Raw genomic sequence first — 19,941 nt, forward strand, 5'->3', positions numbered from 1 at the left:
TTAATTGTTGCCCCTATATGCAAATATGCAGAAATTCTGCTCTAAAATGAGCAGAAATGCCATATTTAAGCGCGTTCCCTGGAGAACAGGTACGTCAAACTGGGCAGTGTTGCAGAGATGGGTGTTCAGCCTCAGCTAACAACTCAGTTCATGAAGATCTTGGCTGATGAGCTGAACTAGGTGTGTTTAATGAGGCCATGGAGATGAAGCCTGCAGTGTTTCGGCCCGCGAGGACTGGAGCCTGACACTCTTTCTTAGAAACATCACACAAAGCGTCATTTGACTGGGTGGGCTTGAACCTCTGCACAGGACCACCGTCCACCACCCAAAATGAAAATACTTGGAAAACATTCTACCTTCACCTCCTCATACTCCGCCTGATGGTGGCGCCGCAGGTGGTTCAGCATGTTGGAAGTGGTTCCGTCTTTCGCCGCCACTTTCCGAAGGCACAATCTGCAGAGGGCGAAGCCGTCCTCCTTCACCATGCCCTCCGCGTTTTTGATGAAGCCAAAATATTTCCACACGGGTGAATTGCGATGTTTGACAGGTGGATGAATCTCTGCTGGCTCCGATAATCTGTGCTCGGGTCTCGCGGAGCCAATTATATGCTAGAACGATAAAAGGGGAAAAAAGAAAGTGAAGTTGGTCTGATTGACGGCTTTATTTGGACTGTTTTAAACAGATGGAGCTGCGACTGGAGGTGGCCAATACGACAATATATTACAAGTATAGTGTGGATATTAGTCCTTAAACACTGACCAACTGCATGTACCATTAAAAAGAGAGCAGTCAGTCCCGTTTAACTGGATTTGATGCAGCACAGGATCTGAAATGCTGGATAAAATCACTGCATTCACAGTTTTTGGTAGTATGTATAAATACGGCGCTGCTGGTTTTCTCTGAACTCATCAAATCCAAATACGGGTGTAAATATCAAACCTTTCGTTCTGTTAAATAGATGCGATTAAACCTCACAAAACACATACAGAATTAGTAACACACACACACACACACACACACACACACGGCTCTCTAAACTCAGCCAGCACACCAGACGGATGACGGCGGTTTTTACCTTCAGTTCAGCATAAACAGTCTGATGATGTCGCTGCAAATGGCTGTGCATATTTGATGTATTGCCATCTTTAGACGCCACCACTTGATGGCACAGTCGGCAGATGGGGAACCCGTTCTCCTCCACGACTCCCTCCGTGTTCATGACGAACCCAAAAAGCTTCCACACGCCAGACTTTCGAGGGTTTTTTGGCGGGAAGAGTTTTAACTGTTCTTCTCCTTCAGCCAGAGGAATATCAATGCTGGTAGGGATCCCAGGCTGAGAGAGAGAGAGAGAGAGAGAGAGAGAGAGAGAGAGAGAGAGAGAGAGAGAGAGAGAGAGAGAGAGAGAGAGAGAGAGAGAGAGAGAGAGAGAGAGAGAGAGAGAGAGAGAGAGAGAGAGAGAGAGAGAGAGAGAGAGAGAGAGAGAGAGAGAGAGAGAGAAAATATGGGTAACACGTTAAAACCTCTCTAATTTTCTTCCCTTCCAAATACATTTTTCTTGTATTTTATTTTTTCCTCCTGAGTTCCACTTAATGTTTGTGGTTTTAAAATGTCCATTTCCATTGTCCAAATGCATTTTCTTTACAAACCAGTCTGTAGCTTAGCTGCCATATAAAGACTATGATGGCCTGAAGAGAGAACGATAAGTTCTGAAATGTTAAAAACGTTACAGTAAAAATCATCATGTGTGTGTCATGCACTCATCCCCCTGAATCCTGCCGAGGAGGAGTTGCCAGAGAGGGGAAGGTGACTATGACGGCCACAAGAGGCACAAAAGTGAGACGCGAGTCCCAAAATCAGCCGCCCTGGTCCCTCCACTACACCTCACGTTCAATCCAGGCGGCTGAGATGTGGAGCGAGGGCGGTGACGGGGAGGTGGAGCACTGACCTCTCGTTCCTTCTTGGCTCAAGTGCTCAAGCCATTACACCTCAGTCACCGCACCTACTCCGCAGCTCGGCCGTCCGGGTCCAATGCAAAGAGAGGTGGCGCACAGGACGCAGGGCTCGGTAGTCAACTTGGTAAAGATAAGAAGTGTGTTGGAAGCACCAACATCCCCCCCCCCATGCCCACAGAAAGCTCCTACAGCTCCCAAAGCACCTAACGTGACACAACTTGAAGGCGAACTTGAAGGCACAACCCGAGTGTGTTACCGATCCTACAGCGCAACGGAAAATTTGCAGAATTGCGTTTCAAAAGTTATAATTCAAGGGTGCGTATTAATCTTATACGATATCATATACGGGATGATACGGGATTTTCCATAATCAAAAACTTTCAGTGCTGCATTGTTTGAATTCGTGTAAGCGCCATTTAGCCATTCTAGACATAGTACATGCAATAAAGGCAATGAGGACAAAAATACATGTGGTGCAAAACAATTTTATTCGGATTTAAAAATCAAATATAATCAAATATACAAGAAACATTTAGTCTAAACTGTATAAACAGGACAGAACAAAATAACGAGAGTAGTTGAGTAATGAACGTCTATTCCGGGTTCCTTGAAGTGCTAGACGAGTGGCTCAGCAACACCATCCTTCAAGAAGCTGTAGCTAACAGTTGCTACACAGCCAGGGACCGTCCTTCCTACATTTACATTTGCGGCAGGTGTACTTGCTACACGCAGCACACTGCTCAAGCCGTGGATTAGCCCGACAAAGGCTCTTCTGAAAGAGAAGAGGGCCTTTAGATTAGGAGACAAGGAGTAGCTGAAAGCTGTGTAGAGGGAGCTGAGGAGGAAGATCCGGGAGGAGAAAACTAGCTATAGGAGGAAGATGGAGGAACAGCTACAGCAGAATGTCAGCGGAGTCTGGAAAGGCCTCAAAGCAATCTCCGGCCACAAGAAGCCCGACTCTCAGGCAGTAGGGGACCAAAAGTGGGTGAACAATCTCAGTCTGTTTTTCAGTAGGTTTGGGTCACTCACCCGCCCCTCCCACTACACAGACATCTCTGCTGAAAGCCTCCTGTCTGGCACTTCCAGCATACTGATCTACCCCCTCTCTCACACCCACCCCCCACTGGTTCTTCTGCTGGCTGCCGTAACCCTCAGTTCACACATTCCAACACTCAGCACCCCCGCTGCTCCAGTCTGACCTTCACAATGGCCCAAGTGAGAAATGAGCTCAGGAAGATCAAGGCAAGGAAGGCTACAGGGACGGATGGCGTCAGTGCCAGGCTCCTCAAGCCCTGACATCACACCTGATGACACTGGAGAGGCTGCTCCTGAAGGGCAAGCTGGAAAAGGCAGGGATGGACCATCACCTAACGCACTGGATCCTGGACTACCTCACCAACCGTCCACAGTATGTGAGGACAAGGTATGTGTGTCCGACATGGTGGTCTGTAACACAGGGGCCCCACAGGGAACGGTATTAGCACCGTTCCTCTTCACCCTGTACACTGCAGACTTCATGTACAACTCACCAAACTGCCACCTACAGAAGTTCTCTGATGACTCAGCGATCGTCGGCCGCATCACAAATGAGGACGACAGAGTACAGAGAACTGATTCAGGACTTCGTGGACTGGTGTCTGCGGAATCACCTACAGATCAATGCAGGGAAGACCAAAGAACTGGTGGTGGATTTCCGCAGGAGCGCACATCCCCCTCCAGCAGTGAACATCCAGGGAACGGACATTGAAAGAGTGGACTCTTATAAGTACCTGGGTGTGCACCTTAACTGTAAACTGGACTGGTCAGACAACACAGCTGCACTTTACAGGAGAGGACAGAGCAGACTACCTGCTCAGGAGACTGAGGTCATTTGGAGTGCAGGGGCCACTCCTTGGGACTTTTTTTGACACGGTGGTGGCATCAGCCATCTTCTATGGAGTGGTCTGCTGGGGTGGCAGCATCTCCACTGCAGACAGGAAGAAACTGGACAAACTGATCAGGAGGGCCGGCTCGGTCCTGTGAACTCCTCTAGACCCATTGCAGGCGGTGGAAGAAAGGAGGATGCTAAACAAGCTGGAGAACGACTCCCACCCCATGCGTGAGACTCTGGCAGCACTGGGCAGTTCCTTTAGTGACCGGCTCCTTCACCCCATGTGTGTGAAGGAGCGCTATCGCAGGTCCTTCCTTCCTGCTGCTGTGAGACTGTACAACCAGCACTGCTCCCAGTAGACCACACACACATACAAACACACACACACACACACACACACTTATATACAGAATGTAAATATTTTTCATTGTGCAATATGTTCGTAAGTGCAATACAGATCTTATGCAACTCCTATTTTTATTCTCATTTTGTTGTAAATAGTCTAGAGACTTAACTTTAACATTTATTATTTACAATATTTATACTGTTTCTTGTTTCTATTACTGAGTGCCTTCTATTACTCTGCTGCTGTAATACTGTGAATTTCCCTGCTGTAGGACTAATAAAGGACTATCTCATCTTAGGGACCATGTTGTACCCACACTCTGTATGTGTAAATAAACTCCAGTCAATGATGACGTTCGTCTCCTGATGACGTTCCAGTCTTCCAGACTCTTCCTAAAGAATTTCTAACAGTCCATAGACTCCATTTATGGAAGTTCCATTTTTATGTTTGATGGAGAGATAAAGATCTTTCTGATAGAACGATAGAAAGAGCTTGGACAAAGATCACGGTAAAAACAAATAATGACTCTTTTTGGTATATAAAGCCGAAGGGCGGGACTCTCTAGGCACCTCACGATACGACTGCAATTCAGAGGCTGCGATGCCATGATAAAATGATTACTGATGCTGTATCTCTGCTCCAAAGTGTGCAACACTGCGGGAAAGCTTGGACATCGCTTGCTCGATGGTCCTCTGGTTGGCAGCAACTACATACCAAAGCAGCGTCGCCTGGCTAGTAGTGAACGAAAGAGAAAGAGATTCAAGACGAACATTTGGAGACGAATGGACCTAAAAAGTTGCGACGCTGAAGTCAGTTCCCTTTTGAATTTCCGTGTTCCACCTTAACACTAATCTTCCGCGAGCTACGAAAATTTTCGTAAGGGAAACCAGCGACCATGTAGCCCACTCCCCTGCTGTGAAGCGATTAACGCCCATTGTCTTGGTAATGATATGGAGTGCGGTGGAAGTGGAAACCCCCCCCATGCCCACCTCGAGCTCATACAACTCCCAAAGCAACGAACATGACACAACTTCAAGGTAAACTTGAAGTTACAAGTGGACTGTATATGTTACCGATCCTACAACAAGCGGCAGAAAATTTGTAGACCCGTGTTTCAAAAGTTAAAACTCAAGCGCACGTAGCAGCAGACGTAGAGACGACTGTTTCACTAATGAATCCCGCTAAACAACAAAAAAAACCTACAGTTTGAATCTCGCTCTTTGTACATTTCTTTTACTATAATATATAATGATATTTTTCGTCATCGAACACTTTCGGTTCTGCGTTTCAATTCGTGTAAGCGCTGTTTATTCTATTTTATGCTGTACTGCATCCAACAACAATTGTAAAGCTATTCTCGACAGAATATACTCAATAAAGGCAATGAGAGGAAAAAACAAATACATGTGCTGCTAAACAACTTTATTCTGATCAAATAGTCAGAAAAACAAACAAATACATCAACGCTAACAACGCAAAGTCGTAGCTAACAGTTGCTACACAGCCAGGGACCCTCTTTCCTACATTTGCGGCAGGTGTACTTGCCGCATGCAGCACACGGGTTTATGCTGTGGTTACGGTTGCAGTGCGACTGCACCTGACACTGGGTCTTCTTTCCAGGAGCAGGCAGAGGATGTGGCGTTTTCCCCAATTCCTTTTCCTGCAGATAACGATCACGAAGTTCCTCAGCAAGTGCACATAGAAAGACTCTCCTCCTCTCTGTGGACCCCGTGCACGCCGTGTACAAAACATGCGCGTTCATCGCTGCCAGGTCAAGTAGGTTGTAGAAGACCGCAACTGGCCACCGGCGTGTTCCTGCGCGCACTGTGTATGCCCGCACCTTCTGACCCATGATGTCAACGGCACACTGCAAAAAACAATTACAAAGAAGTTCACGTTATATTTTGAATAAATTCATTCATGTATGATAAATTGATTTAGCAATGCCAACACACATGCACACCTTCATCCGGTTGTAGTCTGTCACCGTGTTTGGTTTCCTTTTTCTGTCATCGGCAATCTTCACGTGCGTGTGCATAGTGCTGAGAACGCAGACGGTTTTATTGGTCTTGGGGGCATACACCGTCAGCAGCGCACCATCTGATCTGTACACCTCCGTGGATAGCTTTTCACGTCCTTTGGCGTTTTTGGCTTCCAAAGGAATTTCCCGTCGAATCTTGTTGATCGTCCCAAGCAGAGTTGTGTTGGATTCCAGCAGTCTGTTAGCCAGCGATAGAGATGTGAAGTAATTGTCTGTGGCTACAGTTCTGCCCTTTCCCAGGTATGGCTTCATAAGTTTCATAACCACATTCTCGGACACTCTTTCTCCCTTGGGACGATCGGGGTCCTTTCCCAGATATGGAATAGCGTTGCACATGTACTTGGTGCTCAAGTCAAAAGCAACCCAAAACTTTACTCCAAATTTGTCAGGCTTTGATGAAATGTATTGTGTGAATGGACAGCGGACCTTGGTAGGAAACAGCTGCTCGTCGACTGTAAGATGTTGTCCTGGGTTGTAACACAGGTTGCAGTTCTTTACAAATCGTTGCCAGATGTCCGAGATCGCAGCAAATTTGTCGCTCTTTGCACGCTCCGCACGGGTGTCCTTGTTGTCAAACCGCAAGTACCGCATAATTTCTTGATAGCGGTCCCGTGGCATTGTCTCCTTGATTGAAGCCACAGCGAACATTGCCGACCAACACTCCGTCATCGCACCAATTGGACAGAGGACTGCTCGTAGAAATAGGACTGCTATGAACGCCATCAACTCGCTGACAGAAAGACTCCAGCTGCGGTCTGTTCTGTGGGCTTCATGGACTGTGCATTCAGTGATGAGTCTCAGCATCTCTATGTCTACCAAACACAGAAAACTCGACAGTCTGCTTGTGATCCTACGCTGTATAAGTAAAAGTAAACAAATGACGCAAGGTTAATTACACGTACTAAATATCAGTCAAACACAAGCATAAACACTGCTAAAAATATTAAGTTACTATACCTTTGCATGCTCTGTAGGCCCAGCCGGCTCACTGAACGTAGAATTAGGCAAACAGCTGACACGAGTGCGTGTGATGTCAACCTTCTCCCAAACAGTTCCATCTTTTGCCCGTATGCTTGGTGCAGATGTGGTTTGCCTCTTTCTTGGAGGGCTCTGGATTACCTCATCCGATGCACAGCTGGTGTCTTCATCTGATGAATCGCTGGTAATTTCATAAGTACGGGAGAGTTCCTCTCCCCCATCGGACTCACAGCTGTCCACGTTGGTAAGGATAGCCAAAACTTCTTTAGCGGTGTACGTCCTCTGGCTTGCCATAGTGCTTTCAGTCTTCTCCACACAGGATAGTAGGGAAAATGTAATTCACCTGCATTTGTGTTTCTGCTTTTATCATAACTCTGAAGAACACGCCCACAGCAGCTCATACTAATGTAAATGTTTGCTTCTTACATAACGCCAGTACTGCGCTAATGACATGCACATCCGGCAACAACATGAAAGGCGATAATATGGACCCGTGATAATGGTTCACTGATGTAAATGTGTGGCGCTAATGACATGCATAAACAAGAAAATCTGTGGCTCCATACCTCTAGCTGAAAAGAAAAATTTAATCTCTCTCTCTCTATCTATCTATCTGTTCGATTATCTATCTATCTATCTATCTATCTATCTATCTATCTATCTATCTATCTATCTATCTATCTATCTAATTCAATTGCACGTAGCAGATGACGCACAGACGACTATTTCACTAATGAGTCCCACTAAATAACAAAATAAACTACAGTTTGAAGCTACTCTAGACAGAATATACTCAATAAAGGCAATAAGAGGATGAAACAAATACATGTGGTGCTAAACAACATTATTCTGATCAAATCAGATACAAAAAAAAATAATCTGATATACAACAAACATTTAGCAGAATATTATATATTTGCAGAGGATATTAGTAGTAGTATTAGACTTTCTGTGTGCACCACAGAGCTGCTGTCTCAGTCCTCCTCTGTGAATTAACATAGTAAAGGGTGATGTATGGTCCTGCTCATTGCTGGCAAGAAGGAGGGGTGATGTCCTGAGGATCTTGAAATCTCAGGAGGGCTAGTGTTAAACAGTGCTGCACTTACATTCTGGCAACTGGCAACAGAATTTAAGGTGGAACGGGAAAATTCGAACAAGAAGCTAGAGAATGAGAAGCGACTTCAGCCTCAAAAAACAGTCGAACATTGAGAGACATTTTACAAGAAACTGTTCAACGTTTGTAGGAGAATTTTCCGGGCAGAGATAAGAGGAAATCGGCTAAAGCTAAAAGCAGAACAAAGTAAGTCTGTGTTGTTGTTTATATTGTTTAGCCTAGACTAGGACATCAGCACATACTGAGACATACTGGACATCAAGTGTTGTGGTTCTCAAGTTGGTCTGATTTTTGTTGAAAAGATAAAATGTCTCTTCTCAACATTTGGGTTGCGATTCCTGATCTAACCTGGCTTTACTGCAGAGTCGGATTTCTCACTCACCCAGCTGTGTTATGTGCCGCCACAGACTGCCCAGGCACTGCACTTACCCACTTCCAGGTTCCACCTTTTATGTTCCGTCAACATTACATTATAAATTAAATATTTTGAAAATCGATTTTTGACATTTCCACATCGCAATGCATCCAAGAATCGATATTTCCCCCCACCCCTAAAAGCCAGACAAATACCACTGAAGATCTGAGGGAAAAAAACATCAGAAAAACGTAGGACGTGGATTCTTTTCGTTCTGTGGAGACGAGGTTCTGTTCAGACAGCGACAACATGCACGGACACTGAGAACCGCTTCACTGCGTTTCGGTAAAATGAATATATTCCTACCTTCGTCACCGGACACACGATCTGATGGTGGGCCTGGAGATGGTAGCGCATGTTGCTGGTGTTGCAGGAAGATCCCGGAGACACTTTCCAGCCACAGATCTTACAGCTGGCGACTCTCTCCTTGTTGGCATCGTCGTCGTTGCTATATACGAAGTACTGCCACACAGCCGACCTGACCTGCCTCTTCTGTCGGGGGGATTTGGGGTATCTCCTGTCAGTGTAATCGACATCATCGTCATCGGCATCAACGTCGTATTTCTCCTCCTCGCTGTGCCACTGCTTCTCCATGTCCTCCAGGTCTTCCTCCATCTTCATCTCCCTGTCCGAGTCGGAAGAATCCCACTCGGTCCACACAGCGTCCGCTTTCTGAAAGACGATAAACGAGACTGTGAGAAAGACGATAAACGAGACTGTGAGAAAGACGATAAACGAGACTGTGAGAAAGACGATAAACGAGACTGTGTGAAAGACGATAAACGAGACTGTGAGAAAGACGATAAACGAGACTGTGAGAAAGACGATAAACGAGACTGTGAGAAAGACGATAAACGAGACTGTGAGAAAGACGATAAACGAGACTGTGAGAAAGACGATAAACGAGACTGTGTGAAAGACGATAAACGAGACTGTGAGAAAGACGATAAACGAGACTGTGAGAAAGACGATAAACGAGACTGTGAGAAAGACGATAAACGAGACTGTGAGAAAGACGATAAACGAGACTGTGTGAAAGACGATAAACGAGACTGTGAGAAAGACGATAAACGAGACTGTGTGAAAGACGATAAACGAGACTGTGTGAAAGACGACAAACGAGACTGTGTGAAAGACGACAAACGAGACTGTGTGAAAGACGATAAACGAGACTGTGTGAAAGACGATAGCAGCAGTTTAGCTGCTGACTTTTAATATGATGCTTAACCCATTCATGACCAAGAAAAAGAGGCCCATCTTGTAATTACACTGAATCTCAGACACAAGTGTGTAGAGATGTATATTGAACAATGTATACACAATACTGTGTGCATAACACACACACCCTTATAATAGCATAGCTACATCTATTTTTAGATTAACAGTGGTTTACTTATTTTTATTGTGCAAAACAAAAAACAACGGAACAATATATACAGTGCTGTACAGAAGCCTTGGGCACCTAAACATTGTTTAAAACCATTTGTCTTAATGTGTTTTTGCTTGTAAACACCACATATCATTAGAATATATCCAATTAAACAAAGAATAATACACAATATAACATTATTTCACACAATGAAGCACTGATTGGCCAAACCAAGAACGGGTGTTAAAAACTAGTGTTACTCTGCTTCCACGTTAAAAGGTTTAGAAATCGTTAACCAAACCAGAGTCAATAGTTACTGTATTAATGGCATTTTTATTTATTCTAATAAAGATTTAAGACTAAAATGCTCACTATGCAGATCAATATCTTTAAGTCTAATTTTTGGAGGTTCACACACCTTTTGCGTAGTCCTGACATAAACCTAGGTCAATTCTATTTGTTTTGTTTTTTTTCCCGTGCAAATTCTCTGTTCCACCTTAAACGGTGCAGCAGCTACACTGTTACATACAGATGCCAGAATAGAACTGCTGCTCTATTTAAGGTGGAACGGGAAATTCGAATAAGAAGGCTTCTAGAATTTCTCAAATCTTTCGTCTCCAATGTGCACTCGTCCCTTTGACCGCCAGATCATTAAACACATCTGATTTAGCTCATCAACTAAGAGGTAAGGTCTTTGTGAACTAAATTCAGAGCGTTAGGTGAGGGTAAACACTGATCTCCGCAGCACTTTGGCCCCAAAGATCCCCAGTTTAACATGCCTGCTCTAAAGCGTAGCTGCTATACCATTTGGAACGGAAAACTTGAACAAGAAGCTACGGAAGAAAAGCCACCACCACAGACGTCTTTAAAAGGTAACTGGACAATAAGGTCCATTTAAAGAAAATTCTCAACATAATAATGTCTAACTTGCATTATGATTCAGTGCCATATACTGTTTACTGAAGTAGCCTAGTAGGAATATCAGCATCTTTATACAGTCAGCAACAATTCAAGTACAATTCAGTAACATTTCAACATCGTTTTTGTCAGTTTTCTGTTTTTAGAGCACATCATGTGAAATAATCTAGCTCACTTTCTTCTCTGACTGCTGTTTCTCACCTCATCCCTCCCGTGTGGCTTCACTCACTCGAGTCTCAGTGCTTATCGTAATGCACAGGTCTGATTGGCTGAGTAGCGTCACATGTGATTTTTACCACTCATGTGATTGGTCTGCGAGTCTCCTGAGCCATAAACCGGTACCATGACTAGAAAAGCTAAGCCAATTAAAACAGGACCACCACATCGAAATTAAATAGTTCTCCATAGTTTATCGGTCTGCATAGGACAGCGTCTGGGTCCGGACTCGGACCATGGCCCACCTATTAGTGACCTCTGCTCAATAAGCTTGTGGTTAACACTACCAATATGGATCAACAACCCTAACCTTTGACTTCCAATACTAAAAAAATAGAGATGCATTAGTTAATAATCAGACAGAGTTCCCACATCAGTGCATCCAACTGGATTTATGCAAAACAGCGTGTAAACAAAGTGCAAGTGGGGCCGTTTTCATACGTAGGGAAAAAGAACTCCGCCCACCTTGGCTTTGTAATAGGCAGCTGTATGGTAATCCTGCAGGTGTCGCAGCATGTTTGACGTGTTCCCTCGTTTACACGCCACCTTTTGCTGGCATATTTTACACGTGGGGAAACCGTCGTCCTCGACCTCCCCGTCTGGGTTTATGAAATACTCAAAATGCTCCCAGACTCCAGAGTGAGAGACCTTGGTTGGAGAAAAGTCCCAGCACATTGACCTGGCGCGTTTCTGCGGAGGTGCGTGTTCACGAGACTCCTCTTCCTCATCTGCTTCAAGAATCACCTCCATCTACAACAGCAGAAGATCCCAGAGTGAGAAAACCGGGTTAAACGGGCAAAACATCTCAACCAGACGACTGTTTGTATTAATGAATCACATTCAGCTAGTCTACCTCCTGCTAGTGAAGTGCAGTCAAACACAGTGAGGGCACTGAACTAAGGGTCTGTGGGCTGTTCTAAACCTAGGATGAAAAATGTCCAAGTGGATTGAACTGGCTTTACCTTTCAAACTGCACACAGGGCTGGAGCTCCTGAAGCCGAAAATATCGTTTTTGGATGCCTTCGTCTTTTAAAGACAGAGTCTGATGACCTATTAGTCAGATCAGGTGTCCTTCCTTCTTGGAAAACCGATCTGTGCTTTTGAAGTAACGAAATGCACCCAGTTGTGCCAAATTAAGGCGTTCTCTGGGCAGGTGGCCGTACCTCCTTAACAGATTTGTTATACATGGTGCTCTTCGGCACAAGAATAGTCATTAACATGTGAGGTACAATTATAACACAGCCAAAAAGGGCAGAACCATCACCACTTCCCCCATGTAACTTACTCAACAGAGGTTTTCACAATAAAACACTTCATTTTCATGAATTAAGTAAAGGTTTGAATGAGCTCCATTATATTCGAGAAACCATGTACCGTTTTACCTGAACTGAATTTTCTTTGTCTAATTCAACCAGAAAAGTCACCTTGAGATTTCTAATTCATTTGCAAGTGAACCTGGGTTAAGAAAACAAGTGTACCATGACATCCTTACTCATGTGTACCAATACAACCCTTCAAATCAGTTACAAAATCACAGACCAGTGTAATTCATAAGCCAGTGTAATTCATAAGCTTAAGTTTCCTGGGAGCAAAACGCTGATTCAGTGCCAGTTCTTCACACAGCCCTGCTTTAAAGTTGCACTACGTAAGATTAGTTATCGTTAAGCAGCATTACTGAGTGAGGAGAATGGAAACGGTCTTAAACATAGTCTGCTGCAGGTTGCCCTGTAAAGCGTAGACTTGTCGGGTAAAAAGTACTTCTTTACTTAACATCACACACAGAGGCTCAAAATGAAGATGCAACTTGATGTTTAGGTCTCAAATGATCTCAATCAGCATTAAACTGATGGATATCCGCTGGTCCAGGGGTCCGAAGCACAACGCACATCAAAATATGTTCTTCCACATGTGTGCAGTTACACATTTCCACCAGAGGGGTCTCCAAAACCCCAAATCTTACGTAGTGCAGCTTTGATTGAACATGAAGTGGAAAAAAACTGCATCTAAACCAGCTCTTTTACTCCAAGATGGCTGATCCATCACCCGGTTCTCATGTGCAACATGAAGCCTCATCATACCCTGCTTTCACCGCCGGCTGCCACTTTCCTCGGCCTTCCCCGCCTCCCCAAAGCCTTCTTCTGTCTCCTCGGCCGTCCCCGAGGACGCTTCTGAGGGAACTCTGCTCCCTCTGTCTGGCCTGGGAAATGACAGTCATACACTGTATTAGTTCTGCACAACAGTATAAAAGTCTCAACAACAGGCATCATATCTATACATGCTATTACGTTAAAGGGACAATGCAGCCAAAAAGAAAAATTTAACCATCACTGCATCTGTCGCTCGCATCCATACAGCTGTGCTGCAGAGTAAGATTCCAGAGACACTAGCCACGTTTACATAGTTAAATAATCTGTTAATAATCCGACTAATAGCTCAGCCAGAATACGTCCATGTAAACACCTCAATCAGAATAGTCTAGTCCATTCAAGGCCATTGAGGAATACAATTTCCATCTGATTAAACGAGCTGGGTAATCCTGTAAATAATCCATTAAATAGAAGAATAATATCCGTGTAAACGTCTGTATCCGATTACTTTCCCTATCGGAAAGTTTAAGTCCGTTCTGCTTGTGCGTCGCGTCACAGTGAGAGTTTATACCGTTCAACACGGCGGAGCAGAAACTGGTCTGCAGAGGAGACGAAGTTCATGCTCTGATCTTTAAAAGTCGGCGGTGGGACGGACGTCCAGCTTATGTGTCTCAGAGCACGACGTCTTCCTCTCGGCCGTCTTTAATAAGGACGTGTGAAGGACGTTTTCCTGAGTCTGACGTCATTTTAAAGCAGTTAGAAACACAAGCACTGCTCACTGCTGCTCATCTCACTCTGACTGGACTTTCGTTATGCTGGTTGTCATGGTAACGTCTACATTAAGCGATTCTCTACGCACGCGCATCATTTTGGATCAGACTACTTGTAGTGATCATGTAAACAAAGATTTGCATCAGCCTGTTAGAATAAACACCTCAGTCTGTATCTGTAATCGGATTTAATCAGATTGGAGAAAATCTTTGCCTGTAAACACAGACAGTTAACCACTTATTCTCCAGGGTATATTTTGTTTTTCCATTTAAATTTACGTGACCAAATCACACATATTGCCATATGCTTTACAATCTACAGCTGAAAGCCAAAAATCTCCGACGCTCTTTGTGTTGTTCTCTAAAAGTGATGTTTCCAGAGCAGATCACTGAAGAGACGCCGTCTGTTTATAGTTTAGAGCCCAGATTTGGGGAAAAACGGGTCGACTTTCAGTAGAAAAACAAAGTTCAGCTTCTTTTATTATAAGGGTTTAAAATGACGTCACCGTCTATTAGACTGGAGAGAAGAGCTACAGCCTCACACGACGCCCAGCTTCTGAATGGAGCTTATGGAATATGAACGTTATGAAGAACATGACAGTGCGTTTCGGAGCCACCGGTGGTCTCGAGGAGTCAAAGGTTAAACCTACAACTGCTTTCGGGTGGGGTATTTTTGTGGATGAGCCATTTCGAATCTTCACTGGCTGTTGAATGCAAAAGCTAGTTAGCTAACGCTAAAGCTAGGAAGTCAAAAATATCTTATTGCAGCCGTAAAACCGTCACAACGGACCTCAAACCATCCTTACAGTGGAGAGAACGGATTACTCGAACGACAGAAATCACTCCTCAGACGAGAAAGCCAACAAGCTAAAAGCTAACGTTAGCAAGGCTGCTGGCTATGTAAACACACTAGCAGAGCTTGGCTTCTTTTCTCTGACTGAAAAGGATAATAACTCGTTTGGTGTCCACTTTGTGCTAAATAAAGACAGAACTGCTGTTTTCTTTGCGATTTTACTTGAAGACCGAGGTGAGGCTTATGCTAATGCTAGCTTGGTGGTATTTATTAGCCTCAGGATTGGTTAGCACCACTGGGGTTGCCAATGGTGCATTTGCACAATGCATGCTGGGTACTGTAGTGAGGAAACTGACGAATGAAAACATGAAAAACAATATAAAACCGTGAATTCTGTCAAACCGATGCTGCTCAAAAACAACAAAACGTTAAAATGGTAGTTTTAGGCCTTAAACAGCCCCACAGCAGTGGAAAAACATCAGTAAGTGGCTTTATAAACACTCCATAGTTTAGAGTAGCAGCACTCAAGAAGCTTCATTAGCTTTAATATCACTGAAATAGTAATACTCTATAACATGTTTAAAATTTATCACGATGTTGAACTTTTATCAATACCTGTATGGAGAGAAAACCAGGATATGTGGGTTATGAATAACTGCTGCAGTGTCATTCCACACCAAATCAATGGGACCTGAACACTCTGCATGAAAATGAATAGCCTGATCTAGCATTACACCACTTGAGCACAAGTGCACCACACGTCCTCTATTTCACCTTTTATTCAGATGATTTTGAGATTTAACCCTTTTAATCCCACTGCTGAGGGTATGACTGGTCGGTGTTGGGCACAAAAACTGGTTACAGGCCTTCACACTATACAAACCACTCACAACAGTTTCACTAACTGTTCTACCCTTTCAAACAAACGGGCACGACACGTCTTTTCTTAACCTACACTGTGCCTTAAATCACATTAAAGGAACAGATCAGTGACTGTTATCCAGCAATACAGAACGAAGAACATCACGCAGCTATAAATAGCAGCAGAAATTACTTAGAAGCTGAATTTTCTCAGTACACGTGCCCATTATGATACACAGGTTTAAGGGCAAATGCATAAAGATTTATGCCTGCAAACTGGTTGACAACACCACCTTTCTTTCCTCATCCAGACAAACTCTGAGCATCGGTGAAACTGACCCGATATTTCATCCCAAAATAAGAGATTTTCAATTTAAACTATTAAAGATTTAAAAATTTAGACTATGGTGCTGGAACCACACCAGAAGAACTACACAGCCATCATCATCACCCCGCAGCTCCTTCGATGGAGCGATTCTGAAACCGAGACCGAAACCTAGACCACCCCCACAGTCTTGAGTTCACAGTACCACGATACCACCACCATCCTAAGGGCAGCCTGTGGAGCTCCCGCTACATTAATAACGCAACAAAATCGTGAAATGAAAAATGAGTTAACAATAAAAACATGAAAATCAAGAAATTATTCTAAAATCTGTGCAAAGCTGCATTTCGCTGTTCTTTAGTGTTCGTGTTCAGGGCTCCAACTTTAGTTATTTAATAAAACCCAGAAATTTATTCCCCATTTTTTCTTATTTCACCCCCAGAATTTCAGGACTGTGACAGGCCAAATCAGTGGATTAGAGGGAAAATCAGGGAAGTCAAAAGCAGAAAAAGTTGCAATGAATTAAACAAAAACTGCTTTTTTAAAAACTAATAAAGCAAAAAAAAAGAAATGTAGCAATTTCGTAGGAAATTGTCATTTAACTGGTAAAAGCGAGTTTCATGTAAACATCAACATTTTTTTGGATGCATTTTCATTTTATCACCTGTAAACAGTGGACGGAAATTTAGGCAGAGTGAGCGACGGCCATTCACATCAGATTTGGCCCACATTCATTATTTTACCCTGTAACATCCCATCCAGCATTTTCTGCTGATATCAGCCCCAAACTGACGACTCTCGATACAGAAATGGCTTGACTGACAATCTTAACTGGGGGTGAAATTGATTTTTATTTATTTATTTTTAAACCAAACTAATCCGCCAAATTGCACAGTGTGCTTTGATGTAGCGTTTATCACGACCACACGTTCCCTTTAATCCCACTCTGACTGCACGATTGTATCAGCTGTGTACATAATGGATGCATCCTATTGGTTTTTAGAGCCTGTGCGTTGCCAGGCCTCTGCAGCGGATCAATGGCCAACAACCATTTCCAGACTGAACTGAGCTGAAGGCAATGCTGGTGCACAACAGCGCTCACATCTTACGTCACACGTCAATAAAACACGCATGTAGAGGCGCATATTACTCTGAACGGCCAATTTCGATGCTTTAATCAATGTCCATGCACTGGCATTGGTAGATATGTGCAGCGGTTTAGGTGAAACGGCACATTGTGTTGGTCAACATGAGACTCACAGGCTGCTGAGCCCGGATGACAAAGCAATTACTTTCATTTGCAAAATTCAACTGGAAAGCATTAAAATATGAATAAACTCCAATACCCAAATCCACCCTACATGAAAAGAAACTTCAGCGCCGACCCAGCTCTCCCACCCGGGTGCATCAATAGCAATGCCTGTAATAATTTGGTCATGCAAATAAAAAGGGCCAAAGTACCAAAGCCTGTCATGTGAAGACCAGACACAGAACCAGACAACGAACAAACACACCGCTCATTTGGCTAACATTAACACGCCTATCATCAGGAGAGGTGGCACTGCTAGTAATATTCACCTATACCAAGAAACACAGGCAGACACAGCACTGCACTGTTAGAACAATTCGCCCATACAAAAAAGTAAAAGGATAGAAACCAGTGCACCCCTGAACAAGCACATGAAACGCCACACTGTGAATAAAGCAGGAACGCTCGCATGTTACACTGTAAAATGTGTCCATGCAAAAATGGAAAACAAAAAGAAAGCACTACATATCGGCCCACATGTAAGAACGCATTGCAGTATACTGTAAATAAAGCATGCAAGCAAAACATGCACATCAATGTTAAATCTGCCCACACAAAAAAGGAATATACATAAAAAAATAACACTGTGCCGGCTGGGACCAGTGAACATATAAACGTGCATGAAAAATGCACTGCAATACGCCGCAAATGAAGGATGCATGTAAAACACGCATATTAACACAGCACAACACAAAATTGGGCCATGCAAAAAAGGAGAAAAAAAAGAAAAGTAAAAAATGCTGCATGTTGACTCAGGTGGGCCCTTTGCCCCTACAAATATGCATGTAAAGTGTGTAAAATATGTAGCAATATACTGAAAATAAAACATGCATGTAGAAAAATGTACACTAGCACACCACAATGTTAAATTTGCCCATGCAAACGAGGAAAAATATCTTTAAAAAATAATAAATAAATAAAAAGTACTAACCTACATACTGACCCAGGTGGGCCCTGTGCACCTACTAACATGCAAGTGTGTAAAATGATGACCACTGCACCTTAAATAAACCATGCATGCACAAAAATGTACACCAGCACACCTCAGTGGTAAATCTGCCCATGCAAAAAAGGAAAAACACATAAAACCACAGAAAATCATTCAACACTGTCCCAGCTGGGCCCAGTGCATGCATGCAAAGGGAGCCTCGTTCACTGCAAATGAAGCATGAAGGTAAAACATGCATATCAACACGGCACGAGACCAAATCTGCCCATGCAAAAAAAAAGGAACTGATCAATGTTTATGAAAAATATAAAGTTATGAACCTCGCCCCACCCGGGCCTGCAAGCTGCCAAAGACACGCACGTTAAAGCGTGCACGGTAAAACGTGCCCACAGGAAAGAAAAGAGGCAAGTAAATAAATAAATAAAGAGATAAATTCGCTACACGTCGCCCAGCTCGGGGCCCAGCGCGCTCACAGACATGCACGCCGGACGCGGAGCCGTCCACGGTGCACGGAACACGCGTGTGAAGTGAGCACTGGCGTGTTGCACACGCGTGTGAAAAACTTGTGTTCGTGCAAAAATAAAAACAAGAAGTAAAACGAAGTCACGGCGCGCGCGCACGGGCTGGGCTAGGCTAACGAACAGCCCGGCACGCGCACAGCCCTTTAGCCTCGCGAGCTAACGCTACCTGCTCGCTCGCGGGCCCCGCGGCTCCTCCACACGGGCGCGCCGGCCGAGTCGCTCTCCGAGCCGGTCAGCGAGCGCTGCTGGAGCCGCTGCTGCTCCTCCTCGTCGGACTCGACCGGAGCGAACAGGCTGAGCTCCAGCTCCATCTTGGCCTCCGCGGCGGCGCTGCTGACGCCGCTGGAGCCGCTGGAGCCGCTGCACCGGGCGCTGCAGGCCGCCTGCTCCTCCTCCAGCTTCACCACCACGAAGGGCCCGTTTTCATCCTCCACTTCCTCCTCCTGCTTCAGCCCCTCGAAGGCGCCGCCGTCCTCCTCCTCCTCCTCCTGGAGCCCCTGCAGGAGCAGCGCTCTCTCCGGGCAGGCCTTCATCCTGCGGCCGCGGCGGCGGGGCAGCTACAACATCAGAGGGGGGGGGGCAGGGAGGTTTAGGCGGGTTCGGATTGGTGAGCGTCCCCGGGCGCAGGGCTGCTGCCTGCAGGTAAAGCCTCTCGTCCTGCCCGCGGCGGCTAATGGCTCCTGCTTATCAGACTACACTCAACTTTCCACCGAGCAGCCTCTCCGGCGGTGGGTGGGTCCCGCTCCACCGAAAAAGAGCTCGCAAATCCAGGGCTGCGTCCCAAATCCAGCTCCAGCAGCAGCTCCCTACTTAGTGGACTTACTGCACAGGGAACAAAAGGGAGCGACTGGGTGGTAAAGGTGGTTAGAGCTGCCGGAGCCTTAAAGGGGAATTCCACCCACTTTCCCAAATTCCTGCCTAGTGCAGTGTGTGAGGTGTAGTCAGAGGGATTCAGGGGGGGTTTGGTGTGAGATGGTTCAGATGTCTTCACAGTGGTGGTGATGGGAACCAGACGTCACCATGACTACAACACAGATGTAGACGTTTTATTTACCCTCCAGAAGCAGCAGAGAACCCACAGGAGTCTCCTCAGTGTTTATATGGAAC

General features: G+C 44.8%; 1 protein-coding gene across 2 annotated transcripts in view; it reads right to left on the bottom strand.

Moving 5' to 3' along the window:
• The window catches only part of LOC108440001, a 35,030-nt gene extending 15,388 nt beyond the window's left edge, over window positions 1–19,642 (bottom strand). Inside the window, exons 1-6 of one of the 2 annotated variants that reach the window (XM_017718683.2) lie at window positions 19,001–19,642; window positions 13,298–13,416; window positions 11,685–11,969; window positions 9,023–9,388; window positions 1,076–1,333; window positions 363–608 (exon numbers count right to left, since the gene is read on the bottom strand). In XM_017718683.2, coding sequence (XP_017574172.1) covers window positions 363–608; window positions 1,076–1,333; window positions 9,023–9,388; window positions 11,685–11,969; window positions 13,298–13,416; window positions 19,001–19,367 — 1,641 coding nt within the window. In that variant the 5' untranslated portion in view covers window positions 19,368–19,642. Of the gene's footprint in view, window positions 1–356; window positions 609–1,075; window positions 1,334–9,022; window positions 9,389–11,684; window positions 11,970–13,297; window positions 13,417–19,000 lie in introns of both variants that reach the window. The other variant, XM_017718682.2, reaches the window with a different exon arrangement.
• Between the last annotated feature and the right edge of the window lie 299 nt (window positions 19,643–19,941).

The sequence above is a fragment of the Pygocentrus nattereri genome, chromosome 9 (assembly GCF_015220715.1).
Source record: "Pygocentrus nattereri isolate fPygNat1 chromosome 9, fPygNat1.pri, whole genome shotgun sequence".
Lineage (NCBI taxonomy): Eukaryota > Metazoa > Chordata > Actinopteri > Characiformes > Serrasalmidae > Pygocentrus > Pygocentrus nattereri.